We start from the raw sequence: 12,923 nt of genomic DNA, 5'->3' as shown, positions 1-12,923 counted from the left end.
TGCACCAGCAGGATGGGCCAGTCCCGGGGGGAACCCAGTGGCACCCGCACTGGTAGACAGAGGGTGGGGGTGGGGGCAGCAGGCAGGACTCCACAGGACAGTGTCATGGGACCTGTCCCAGGCCCAGTCCTCCAGCAATGGAGCTGCCAGGCAGTGTGCTGGGGAGGGGGTGCCCTCTGAAGGGCTGAATGAGGGCCAGGGATGGGAGGCAGGGTCTCACACAGGTCAGACCTGGGGGCAGGTGCCTGGTCAGGGCCAGGCCGGCCCCTAGGCCTCTATTCTGGACAGCTGCAGGTGGGCACTTTTGCTCCCACACAGACAGCTCAGCCGGGAACAGCAAGGAGGCAGAGGGAGAGTGGAGGGCTGGGTGCCTCCTGGGCCCCAGGAGGAATGAAGGGCCTGCCTTCTTCCTGGCACCACAGCCTGAACGGAACATGGCACTTGATGGGTGAGTGAACACAGGCCCAGAGATGGAGCAGAGGGCAGGCAGGGTGAGGTCACAGCCACAGGAAGGCTGTGCAGAGGCCAAGCAAGGGGGTGATGATGGTCGTGGCCCCCGGGACCACTGATGTAGGACAGACGGGACCCCAAGTGGGACACCACTGAGGCCAGGGCCTGCCAGCGCTGCTCACTGAACGCCCCGCCCACGGGGCCCAGACCAGACAGGAGCCAGACAGGGAATTGCAGTCTTTAATGGTGGCAGGGCCGCCCAGGGCTCGGGCTCGGGCTCAGATCTTGTTGAAAGCCGCAATGTCGACACTCTGCACCTGGAGAGAGGAGGGCGGTGGTCACGTGAGGCCCAGTTTCCCAGAGGCCGCCCTGCCGGGCCCTGGACCTGCCCCCGCGAGAGCCTGCCCACTCACGTGCTCCTCGAACTTGGTGATCTCCTCCTCCAGCAGGTCAGTCCCCACCTTGTCGTCCTCTACCACACACTGGATCTGCAGCTTGCGGATGCCATAGCCCACGGGCACCAGCTTGGAGCCCCCCCAGGTCAGCCCATCCAGCTGGACGGAGCGCACGCATGCCTCCAGCTGGGCCATGTCGGTCTCGTCATCCCACTGGGGAATGAAGGGAGGAGAGGCTGGGTCAGGGGCCCGACTCCCGGGAGGCCCGCACAGCAGCGCCGTTTACCCCTGCCCCCCACCCCATTTCTCCTAGCCCGCGATTCCCGACCCCGGGCAGGGGAGGGCCAAGGCGGGCACTCACGGGCTTCACGTCCAGAAGGATGGAGGACTTGGCCACCAGTGCCGGCTTCTTGGCCTTCTTCTCCGCGTACTGCCGCAGCCGCTCCTCCCGCAGCCGGACGGCCTCCTTGTCGTCCTCCTCATCGCTGCCGAACAGGTCGATGTCATCGTCCTCGTCGTCCTCCGCAGCCGCCGCCTTCCGGGTGGGTGGCTCTGCTTGGCGCATGGGCGACACATGCTGCCAGAGGGGAGGGGGCTGAGATGCAGGCCCCGGGCTGGCGGGCCTCTCGCCCTCATGCCCCTGGGCCGGCCTCGGCTCCTCTGTAGCAGCGCCAGGTGTGGGGGCTCTGGTCTGGGGGGCGGCGCTCACCTGGGTCTGCGGGGCTATGGCCCGGTGGGCAGGCGAGCTCTTCTCCAGCACGCTCAGACGGGCCTCCAGCTTGGCGATGGCCTGCTGCAGGTCCTGCACCACTGCGGGGTGAGGGGGATGCTGGTCAGACCACAGCAGCTGGGCCCCACCCCTCCCCCACCAAGCCCAGGGCTCACCTCCTCGCAGACTCTGGTTCTCCACTTCCAGGCTGGCGATCCGGGTGACGAGCTCACTGTGGTCTCCGCTGGGCCCGCTGGAGGCTCCAGGGCCTGAGCTCTGCAAGGCAGGGGGAGGTGAGAGCATGGCACCCAACCCGCTCCAAGGCCCCCACAGCCACTGAGCAAGCAGCACAGCCCCGAGCTGGGCAGGAGGCCTGAGACACCGGACAGCAGTGGTCACCTGCCATGGCCACCAGGAGAGGAGGCGGCAGCCCTGTGGGGGTAGAGACCAAGCAGGAAGCAGGGGGCCCAGGGCAGAAGCTCAGAGCCATGGCTGCCGCTGCCCGGTGTGGGGGAGGGAGCAGGACTGACAGTCCCAGGGACAGCCTGGCCTGGGGCCTCGGGAGGGCTGGGCAGCATGGCCTTGAGGTGGAAACGGGAGGGGAGAGCAGCCGAGGGGCCCGTGGGCCAGGAAGGAGCCTGCCTGAGCACAGGGCCTGGCCCGTCTGACCCACACAGTGCTGCCCCGGGAGCTCACCCACAGGGCGCCACAGCTTACACCTGAGTCATGCACGGGTGGAACGGCTTTGGGGACACGGTGCACCTGGCCCTTTCCTCAGGGCCACTGTCCCTCCTCCAGTGTCCAATCAGGATAAGGACCTTGGCCTGAGGCCCACCCAAGCAGCCACAGGACAAGCCACTGCTCTACACCCCCCACCCCACGGATGGGCTCAAGGTCTCCAGGCAGGACAGCTCCCGCTGGACCACCGACACCCGAGTTTCAGACGCCACCACCAGCCGTGGCCCCCACGCCATTCTCTCAAAGACCTCCGATGGCCTGGACCACACATGGATGGAAGCCAGAGCTCCCGCTCCTGCCCCAGCTCCTGCCCCAGCTCCTGCGGCTCCTCTCCCAGGGGTTGGTGCCGGGAGCAAGTGAACGGGGTCCTGGCAGCAGGCTGGTGGCAGGTAAGTGGTGGGAAGACAGCAGGTCACTGGTGCCAGCCCTGCACGTCACCAGTCCCCTCCCTAAGACTATGCCCTCGCCCCGCCGACTCCGTCCGCCCACCCCAGAATGAACTCACACCCCAAGCTCTGGAGCAGGGCCTCTACGGGGCGACCCCGTCACACAGAGGTCATGAGGGTGGTCCTAGCCCATGGGCTGGTGTCCTCGTAGGACACACAGAGGCCAGAGGATGCAGAGACAGGGGAGAAACGGCCATCTGCAGGCCAGAGTGCGGCCTTGGAAGGAACCAGCCCTGCCCACACCTTGACCTTGGGCTCCAGCCTTCAGACTGTGAGAAAATCAAGTGACGCTTACGCTGTGGCCCATGGTGCTTTGTGACCCGAGCCCCAGCAGCAGCACACCACCGCTGTCCCCAAAGACCAGGACCCAGCAGCTGGCCACCACCGCTGTCCCCAAAGACCGGGACCCAGCAGCTGGCCACCAGCCAGGCCTGAGGATGGGAGGAGGAAGAGCCTCCGGGTGCAAAGCCCTCATGCCACCAGGGCCTGTGTCTGCCCGGCTCCCCCCGGGGAAGGGAGAAGGCAAGGCAAGTAGGGCCACGCCCAATGCAGGGCCTGCTGGGCACCACTTCCCAGCCTGTGGCCAGGAGCCAGTCCACCCGAACCGGCTGTGCAGGCAGGTGACCTCACGTGGCAAAAGGGACTTTGCAGACGTGATGAGTAGGGAGATGGGAGGTGACCCTGGATGATCCAGGTGGGCCCAGTGTCACCCCCCACGTCCACAGGAGAGAAAGGCAGGGAGAGGTGATGTGACAAGAGCAGGTCATGAACTGCTGGCGAGGAGCCACAGGCCAAGGAGTGGGCAGCTCCTAGAAGCTGGAAAAGGTGGAAATGATGCCCCCTGGAGGCTCCAAAGGAGCACAGCTGTGCGGACGCTTGGCCTTCAGGGCCAGGACACTCCCATGTCCCAGAGGGAGAAAGAGGCCCTGGGTCCTCTGGCCAGGAAGGTGGACCAGTAGGTCCGCCGCCTCCTAGGGACACACCTCCCAGCCAGGCAGGGACAGAGGTGGCCATCGTCCCATCTGAGACCAGGAAGCGAGCTGGGCTGCAGGGCCCCTGCCTGGGCCTCAAACTCAAGATGGTGCTCATTCTGTGATTTGAACTCCACTCCCTGTGACCCCATCTCTCTGGGGAGGTCAAGGCCCAGGAGGCAAGGCGGCTTCCCTTAGCACAGAGCAAACAGGAGGAGGGCTGAGGGGAGGGAGCGAAGGAGGGAGACCCAGCTGAGCGCCAGCAAGCAGGCGAGCAGCACAGCGAGGAGGCAGAGGAGGCGTTGCTGTGGTCTGGGCCCAGGTCCGTGCCTGGGCAGCAGCCTCGCCCTGGCTTTGCTTCGAGGGCAAAGCCCGCAGCGGCACTGGGGAGTCATGCGCTGTGGCACGAGGGCGGCGGCAGCGCCAGCCTGGGTGCTCGGCCGCGGTACTCACTCCGGCCAGGGATTTCTGGATGTTCTCTCTGGCTCTCGCAATGTCCCGGAGGATCACGCTTGCGCCGTTCTCCTGCAGACAGTGCAGAAAGAACCAGTCTTTTCTTTCATTAAAAATTTTTATAATTTAAAAAAAAATAGGAACCCTATGTCCCTCCTGTGGAGAGCGAGGAAGTGATGTGCAGGACGGAAGCTCAGCGGGGCAGCGAGATGCGCAAAGTGCAGAGCCCTGCCGCCGTGGCCTAGGCCCCAGGCTTGCGTGCGCTGTGCTCCCAGCGGCCTGCAGACAGCGGGCGCGTGCTGCCTCGCTCGTGCTGAGACAGGAGCAGACCCCACACCCAGGAGCAGCCGGACCCTCCACAGACCCCACCACCAGCACCTGGGGCAGAGCCTCCCAGCGCCCCAAGCACGGCCCTCACCTGGCGCGAGGAGCCAGTCACAGGCCCGTTCATCTGCTCATAGAATTTCCTTTCTGCATCGTCGTATTTGAACTTGTCGAACCAGATCTTCTCATGCACCAGGAAGTTTGTGGCCATTTTCCTGCTGGAGGAAAAGGAGAGGCTGACAGCCTGGACCGCACAGGCCCCTTCTCGCAGCCCAAAGGTGCAGGGCCGCCGCCCAGGGCCTGGGAGACCAGGCCTCCAGGCCCCCCACCCACACCACCAGTTCCCACTGCCACGCGGCTCCCTTCTGGGCACAGGCCACGGTGCCAGGCCCGTCCCAAAGACCCGCGGCTCTCCAAGTGTGGCCAAGAACTTCTGGGGATGCCGAGGCACCCCTTTTCCAAGCACACACCAGTGCAAAGCTGGATTTGAGTCAGACAACACACACTCACATCTGAACACAGAGGCAGGTGGGATGCCACTGCCTCCTACTGAGCAGACACTAAAGCTTTCACAACGTGGAACAAGGCCGCCTGCTCAGCGAGTCTTCTTACAGGAAAACGGTTTCTCATGAAAACGTCCATCAGCGTGCAACAAGCTCGCCATGTTCCCAGCGCACACCAGCAGCACCTCTGCTCACGTGGAGGAACCCACAGATAAAACTAAAGCTCTCCAGGGTTCCGAGGCCAGTAAGTCTGAGAACTACTGCGCTAGACCTGAGCAAGCCAACTAGGGCCCGAGCCACGCCCAGCCCGTCGTCCGCCTGTGCCCATACTGCCTGGGCACAGACGGCCCTCTGCTGCTTTCCCCCAGCCCGATGAGGTGGGCAGCTGCCCAGACCTGGGCCTCCCCCCCCTCACCCCTTCTCTGTGCCCAGGAACCCAAGTCCTCCTCAAGTGTCCTCTCGCTGACAAGAGGAAGTGCATCTCCCCCATGGAAAGCCAGCTCCATGAACTCGGTTTCGGCCCCATGCCCCCCTCCTCCGCGACGGGCCGTGCCCTGTCCCTCACGAGGCCAGTCCTGTCAGCCCATCAGATCAACCCTTCAGAGGGGCAGAGCAAAGGGGCTCCCACCGGGAATCGGGGGCCAGGCCGGCGCCCCTTTCCTGGAGACCCAGGGTGCCTCTGCAAGTCCCACTGGCCCAGCCTGGGCCCAGCCCCTGCACCACAGGCCCCTAGCTTCCATCGTCTTTGCCCACCTGCCTGGAACCCCTTTCCTGGCCAGGCACTGGGTGCTCCCCCCGCCCGCCCCCCCAGCACCTTCCCAGGCCCCTGACCTGGCCTCCAGGCCGCAAGTCTGCCTCGCCCGGCGCATCCTTCAGACTCAGGCCAACAGACTGGCCACAAGCGGGGACCAGTGGGCCCAGGAGCCGGGGGCCTCCGATGCTCCCGAGGAATTTCCCGACAAGAACACCCTGCATGGGGCAGACTCAGCCCTGAGCTCCGTGACCCTGGAGGCTGCACTGCCCAACCCACTCTTGCACCCAACTTAGCCGGGTCCAGGGGTCTCAGGAAGAGCTCGCGGGGTGGGGACAGGGAGGGGGTGCACGCGGCCCCAGCCCAGGCACCCATCCAGCATGTTTCTCCTACTTGGGTCTCAGGCTGGACATGGATGGGCCAGAGCGGGCACTGGGTCGGTGAACCAGAGCCGTGGATTCGAGGCGCCAGGCCACGCGCAGGGCCTCGGCAGCGTGGTGGCGGCACTCCGCGCTGTCGTAGGTGGGCTTGCTGAGCCAGGGCGCCTCGGCATCCTTGTGCAGGAAGTACCAGTAGGGCAGGGCAGGCGAAGGGAGCCCCCCCTCGGCCCGCCGCAGCTCAGCCCGCTTGCTTCCTGTGGTGTTGCGGGCCCGCCGGTCCCTGCGGGCCCGCTTGGCGTTCTCGGCCTGGCTGGCTCGCTCCTGCAGGCGCACCTTCCCGGGGGGGTGGCCGTCAAACAGGGCCTCGTAGAAGCCCCTCTCGGCTGCATCGTAGCGGGGCTTGTCCAGCCACACCTCCCGCACCAGCGCCTGCAGGCTGCCCAGCGGGGGCTGGCCATTGGCTGGTGAGCGAGGCTGGTGGGTGAGGGCCAGGGCCAAGGCCGGTGCCCGCTGGCCCCTGTCAGGAGCCCCCTGCCCGCTGCTCCCCTCGGTGGCCAGCAGCAGAGCCTGAGACCATTCCACAAATGCCCGCTCGGCCTGGTCAAAGGCAGACTTGTTGACCCAGACGCCCCAGGTCACATGGTGGCAGGCCACCTGGCTTCCATGGGTGCAAGGACCCCTGGGGGCCAGTGCCGGTGGCCGGGCTGCCTGGGCAGCCAAGTCTGCCAGCCTCTGACGGTAGGAGCTCTCCGCCTGGTCGAAAAGCGGCTTCTCCAGCCAGACGTGGTCGGCCGAGAGGCCCACGAGGGCCAGGTCTGCCCTGCCCAGCCGGCTCTTCGGGGAGCGCTTCCTCTTCTTCTGCAGGGGCTGCCTCCCAGAATGGCTCTTCCGGGGACTGCCCCTGCTGCTGTCCAGGGCCTCGGCCTCCTCGGTGTCCTCCTGACCCGGCCCGTTCACGGCTGGCACCTGAGCCAGGAGCTGCGGTGCAGCGGCGGTGGCTCGCGGGGCCTGGTGCTCATGGAAGCGCTGCTCAGCCTCCCCATGCTTCTGCTTGTCCTCCCAGACGGTCTCCAGGGCACAGGAGGCCTTCCCGCTTCTCATCTTCACGCAGCAGTAAAAGCAAGCACAAGAAGGCAGTTGAGCACAGCGCCCCCCGCTGCCAGTGCCCGCCCCGCCCTCAGAGCCTGGCTGGTGTCGGAAGAGCCTAGGAGCCTGAGGATGCTTCGGGGCGGGGGGGCGGGGGGGGGGCTCAAGCACCATGCAGGACCCCAAGTCAAACCCGCAGGGAACCCGTAAAGCAGGGAGTAAGTAACACATGGGTGCGTGTGTGAGGGTTTGTGTTCCTTCAGCTGCAAAACTTTTCTAACCCAGCATGCACCACGCTCTCCAAAGGGGGCCAGAGGAGATGGTTTCCAAACCCGGAGACCTTTCCTTAGAGTCCCCGACAGGATGCCGGTGAACCAGTGCGCTCCCTTCACTGACCCCTGCGTGAACACCCTTCACAACAAGCCTGTCCCACGAGACTCGCTTCCACGGAACAGTTACTCGCTGTTCGTCTGAAACTGTAACTGGACGGCCTGTGCCTTTGCTAAGCCCAGCCACCTCCCGAGGTGGTAAGGAAGCACGGGCGGTCTTGGAGGCGGCCCATCGTGGTGTAAGGGGCACCATCAGTGGGGCAGTGGGAGGCAGGTGGGGGCTCTGAGCCCCACCATCCTCATGGAGGTGACCTTCGTTGTCTGCTGCCCTCATGGCAACGACCTCCCCCTCCCCCCTCCCCCGCTCTGCTGCCAGGCGTGGTGCTGTGGAAAGGTGGCTGACACTGTGGACCAGACCAGAAACCTGAGGCAGCCCCCACTCAGCAAGAACAGAGGGGTCTGGGCCCCCGCAGCGCCTGGCGGGGAGCAGCTCAGGCCCAGAAAACCCTGCGGCCCGTCTGCTGCTTAGGGGTCCCTGCTCACTCAGGCCCTTCCTAGAAGGTGGCTGTGACCTTCCTCCCAGCCACAGACCAACTCTGGGCCCTGCTCCCCAAAGCAGAGGGAGGCACCCTGACCAGCACCCAGTGCCAGCTTGCAGGGCTGAGCAGCCATCCCTCAGGACGCCCCTACTGGCCCTGCTTCCGTGGGTCACTGGTGGAGCCGAAGCAACCGTGGACCCAGGGGCGCACAGAGCCAGGCAGGCCCTCAGACCTCGGAGGCAAGGTCTCCAGAGGCAGGGCAGCCTCTCAGCCGGGAGGGCAAACCCTTCCCCTCCTCCCCTGGGACCCACGGCCCTTCCTAACACCCAGCAGAAGCGGAAACCGGACTCAATCACCCCATGGACATGTGGGCCAAGCCCCGCACCTGCCCAGCACTTTGGGGAGCGTCCCCCTTATCCCCTGCAGGGGTACGTTGGGGCCTTTAACGGCACATGCCACAGGCCTCTCCCGAGGTCCCAGCAGGTCCCAGCGAGGTGCAGGGGCTGTCCCCTGGCACCTTCCTGCCCAGGCTGGCGGCAGCACTTACCAAGCCCAGGCTGGCAGCAGAGGCAGTGGTGGGAGGCAGGAGCTGTGCCCAGGAGGCAGGGCATTGTGACATCACTCACTGTCCCTGAAGGGGTAGCAGGATGACCAGGCAGGGCTATGTGCCCTCTGACCTCTCTGAGGCCTGGCCCCTCTGGCGCAGCCCACAGGCTGGCCCCCAGTGCCCAAGCCCTGCCAGACCCTGCTGGCCTCCACACTTCCTTGGCCCCCGACACCAGACCAGGCTGTGCTCAGGCCTCTGGTGGCCACAGCTCGGGGGAGGGGAAGCCAGTTCTCTAGACGCCCAAACTCGGCACGAGGCCTGAGGCGAGGGCTGGTGGGCCGCAGCCCCGACCTGCTCAGGAGGTGGGAGCCAGCTCTGCCCGGGGAAGCCCTGAGGGGTGCGGAGCAAGATGAAGGGGCAGGGCCGCGACCTGGGCTCCTGCTCAGGTGACGGGAGCACGGGCGGGAGCAGGCGTACTTACTTTCACTCTGACCTCCTAGGACAGCATGGAGAGAAAGCAGCAAGGTTAGAGGCAGTCAGACAGGCGGCCCAGAGGCTGAGGGCCCTTCCAGAGCTGCTCGCTGAGGCGGCGTGCGGCGGGTTTGCTGGAGGAGCAGAGGTGAGCACCACAGACCCACCAGCGACATCCCAGGAGGAGACCAGCTCTACCTGCTCAGGCACGGTCACCCCGGAGCCGGGCAGTTCCTGGGAGGCGCCATCTGAGCACCCTCCCATCTGCTTTGCTGGGGCCTGAGCTCCACTGTCCACCTGGAGCTGTGGAGGGGAGTCCAGCGCAGCCCCGCCCCCCGCACTCGGCCGCTGAGGGATGCGGAACAAGATGACGAGGCCCACGCCGCGAGTTTTAGGCACCAGAGCGCTGTCTCGGGGACAGTCTCCCTGCCCTGAGCACAGGACAGGGCTGTCAACGCACCCCAGATGGGACCGGCCAGCCCGGGCGCTGCACCCCAGGAGCTGAGAGTCAGCCAGCTCTGCAAGGCCCTCGGGCACGGACAGCAAGACCTCTCCCCCCGTGCTAGAGCCCCAAGAACCCACCTCCCGTCTCCAGAAGACGCTCTGCCACCCAGGTCCCTGCGGAGCATGGGTGCCCTGTGGGGCCCACTGACAAGAATGGGACCAAGGAGAGCAGCTGGCCTGGGGAGGGCACAGGTCCCGGCAGGCCCTCCGCAAGAGCCACACCCATTACCAGCCTCTGAGGTGAGAGTGGCAGGTGGCTCTGGGGAGAGGGCACTCCTGCCAGAAGCAGCACCCAGAGCCTGGCCCAGTGGGGGCAGCAGAGCGCCCCTTGGGCGTGGAGCCGGTGTTGGGATGGGGCCGAGCGCCCACAGGGACGTCCTGGGCCCCTGCCCTGCGGCCAGATCCCCCGGGACAGCTGAGCGACGCAGGGCCCACCTCTCCTTCCTCAACACCCGGCTCCCGATGGCCTGCGTCCCACGAGGGCCTTCCCACCGAACGCCCATGTCTCCGGGCAGAAAAGCCACTTGGGAGTGGGACCCTTCCCTCTGAGAACAAGCACGCACACCAGGAAGGACTCCGGGCTGGACTGCCGGCAGGAAGTGCTGGCCTGAGGTGTCACCAGGCCGCAGCGGCCGCACCAGGAGCGCGGGAAGCTCGCCGGCGCCACAGCCAGGGCGAGAATGGCCTGTGAGCCCCCTGGCTGCTGACTCCCCCACTGTGGCCCTCCCCTCCCCCAAGAGGCACACCGACACCTCTCCCAGAAAGGGGGCACCGCCCGGCCACGCTGCCCGAGTTCTGCAGGCCCATGGTTTGGGAGGCTCCGGAGGGATGACGCCCTGCCTGGCCACGGGGCGCAGGGGCAAAGGCGCCCACACAGCAGAGCTGACCCCCCCTTGGTGACATTCTCAGCCTAAGGCCTGGCGAACTGCACACATCAAATGGCAGGACCTCTGGGTCCCGGGCCTTCTGGCCTCTGCGGAGCCGGGAAAGCGGTACTTGTGGTGCCAGCACGGGGCCGGGCAGGGGCCCCTGCCCAGGCTGTGCCCCAGGTGCTGGGGGAGCCATGACGCTGGGCTAGTGAGGAAGGTTCCAGGGAGGGGGTCCCTCCCCCTCTCCGCTTCCAGACCACCTTGCCACCCCAGCCCCTGCCTCAGGCAGCCCTTTCCCACATCACCCCACGGTAGTCACACACGGGCGCTTCCAGACTGTACACACCCAGGGGTCTAAAAGGCCTCCACCTTCCACGGGAAGTGGGAATGGCATGAGCAGGTGTGAGGTGCGTGGGGCCGGGGTCTGCAGGCAGCTCGGCTTTCTATGGGCCCCTGGCTGGCGCGGCTGGACAGCGCTGCACCACGGAGCTGTCGGCAGCGTCCGCCAGGCCGGCAACAAGCGCCTGAAGCCTTGATATTCTAGAACAGCCAAGCAGTGGGGCCGCTGCGTGGGCAGGAGGCAGAGAGGATGCCCTTTGCCTCCTTTGGGGACGCTCCACGGCCCCAATTCCTACTCAGAAGCGTTCTGACCCGCCTCCTGGGTAGTTCGGCCCCACTCAAAAATGCCAACCCGTCCTGAGGCCCTGCACCCCCAGGCCTCACACTGTGCCTGCATGCTACCCCACCCCAGGCCCCACCTCCAGCACCACAGCTGGTGGGGGTGTGGTCTAAGCTGACCAGCCAGGCCCTTCCCTTGGGGCAGCTCTAGGAGGTACACATGCTTCCATCCTTCTATGTACACATCACATGTGTGTGCGTGTCCAGGCCTGTACATAGTTGGGAGCTAGGAGTGGGAAAGGGAAAGGCTCCGAGGTGGTGGTGAGTTGGGGATCTGTCTCCCATGCCTGTACTTTGCATCCATGTCAAGCTGCCACCCATTGCCAACACATACATGTCATCTTAACATACCAGCACGGGGCCAGCGTTTCCTGCCTGCGGCCCCCGAAATGCGGACACTAGCACATGACACTCTGGACGTACACTTCTTGTTGATCTTTTTCAAACATCACCTTCAAGTAACCACTTGCAAAAACACCAGTCAGTCAAGCAAGCGTGCGCACCTATGCTGCACGCTGCAGCCTCCCCCCCACCCCCCGCACCCCAGGAGGAAGGCAGCACGCGAGCCTGCTCCTCGGAGTGTGTGCCAGGCGCTCTGCGAAGGCACTTCCTCGGGACGTTCAGTCCGCAGGAGGCTCAGGATGACAGGCTCGCCCTGGAGCCAGCCCTGTCCTGGCTCCCAGGCCGGCACAGCTGCTCCCCCAGCAGTCTCCTGGCCAAGCCGCTCTTCCCCGCCCCCGGCCAGGCCCGGGTCCATCTCCACGGCTCCCCCGCAGGCAGGGACCACCCCACTCCGCCCCCACGGCTCCGGCCGGAGCCTTTCTCTCCTCCTCAGTGAAGTGCCCACTTGTAACGGAAGGCGCCACTTTCAAGACTGCCGTCAGGTTCGCCTCCGGCCGGACTCTTGATCCAAGTCAAGACCCCGGTCACCCTCAGAGGACCAGTGTGTCTCGGTCGCTCGGCAGTCACGTCCTCACTCCTCCCCGCTCTCAGGAGCCGCCTCGGTTCCTAGAAGGGTGGGCCGGCGCGCGGTAAGTGCTCAGTAACCACGTGCTGGACTGAAGGTCTACGGGCCCGGCCACAGCTGGGCGGACGCCGGTCACCCACCGGGGCTGGGCCCCAGGGGCGCCCCGCACCCCCGCCGCGCTCCGGGCGGCCACGTGGCCCGCGGGCCCCGCCCCTCTGCGCCCGGCCCGGGAGCCGCATTTGGCCCACCGCCCCCAGGCCGGCACTTGCGCCCGGGCCCCTGACGGCGCGGAGCCAATCGGGTCGCCTGTCCCCTGACCCCTGGGGCCTCCCGGCAGGCGCGGCGGCTTCGGCACGGGCCACGGTACTCACACGCCAGCCAAGGACGCGGCGACCAGAGACGAGAGGTCGGGGCGCGGGATGGCTGAGGAAAGAGAGGGCCGCCGGGCCGCGCACGGGAAATGAGACCGCAGGACCGACCACGCGACGCGGACGGAGACGCAGGGGAAGCGGTTCGTGCGCCCGCCCCGCCCCGCCGCCGGGGTCCGCCCCGCGACCCTCCCCGCGGCTGCAGAGACGAAAGCCAGAGGGAGACCTCCACGCAGCTTGTCCTTCCCCGGAGCAGCCGGAGCAAACGGCTGGGAACCGGACCTCAGCCCACCCGGCCCCCCTCCGCTGTGGGCTCAATGGACTCGTCGGGATGGGGCGGAACTGACCGGCCTGCACGCTCTGCGCGACGCACGGGGGGCGGGTCGGAGTGACGCACGGGGGCGGATCCTAGGGACGCAGGGGGCGGGGCAAGCTTGCCTGCACC

At 66.4% G+C, this 12,923-nt stretch overlaps 1 protein-coding gene across 12 annotated transcripts; it reads right to left on the bottom strand.

Annotated features, from left to right (window-relative positions):
• Positions 1 to 672: 672 nt before the first annotated feature.
• Positions 673 to 12,840, bottom strand: EEF1D (eukaryotic translation elongation factor 1 delta; the record flags this gene model as incomplete). 12 transcript variants are annotated; one of them, XM_080646433.1, is made up of 9 exons in its annotated part: positions 674 to 767; positions 864 to 1,058; positions 1,207 to 1,422; positions 1,555 to 1,655; positions 1,731 to 1,830; positions 4,163 to 4,234; positions 4,581 to 4,704; positions 6,134 to 7,221; positions 9,103 to 9,228. In XM_080646433.1, the coding sequence occupies 8 exons, from the start codon at positions 7,219 to 7,221 to the stop codon at positions 729 to 731; spliced, it is 1,935 nt and encodes a 644-aa protein (XP_080502559.1). In that variant the 3' UTR covers positions 674 to 728. The 12 variants fall into 12 exon arrangements, with proteins under 12 accessions (XP_080502556.1, XP_080502566.1, XP_080502557.1 ...); XM_080646439.1 differs by lacking the exons at positions 6,134 to 7,221; positions 9,103 to 9,228 and adding exons at positions 11,991 to 12,151; positions 12,482 to 12,810 and having other exon boundaries at positions 676 to 767; XM_080646436.1 differs by lacking the exons at positions 6,134 to 7,221; positions 9,103 to 9,228 and adding exons at positions 11,991 to 12,151; positions 12,482 to 12,788 and having other exon boundaries at positions 676 to 767; positions 4,581 to 4,701.
• Between the last annotated feature and the right edge of the window lie 83 nt (positions 12,841 to 12,923).

This window comes from Plecotus auritus (assembly GCF_963455305.1).
Source record: "Plecotus auritus genome assembly, chromosome: 11".
Classification (NCBI taxonomy): Eukaryota; Metazoa; Chordata; class Mammalia; order Chiroptera; family Vespertilionidae; genus Plecotus; species Plecotus auritus.
Note: the sequence above shows the minus strand (reverse complement) of the source record. Positions and strands in the feature narration are given on the sequence as shown.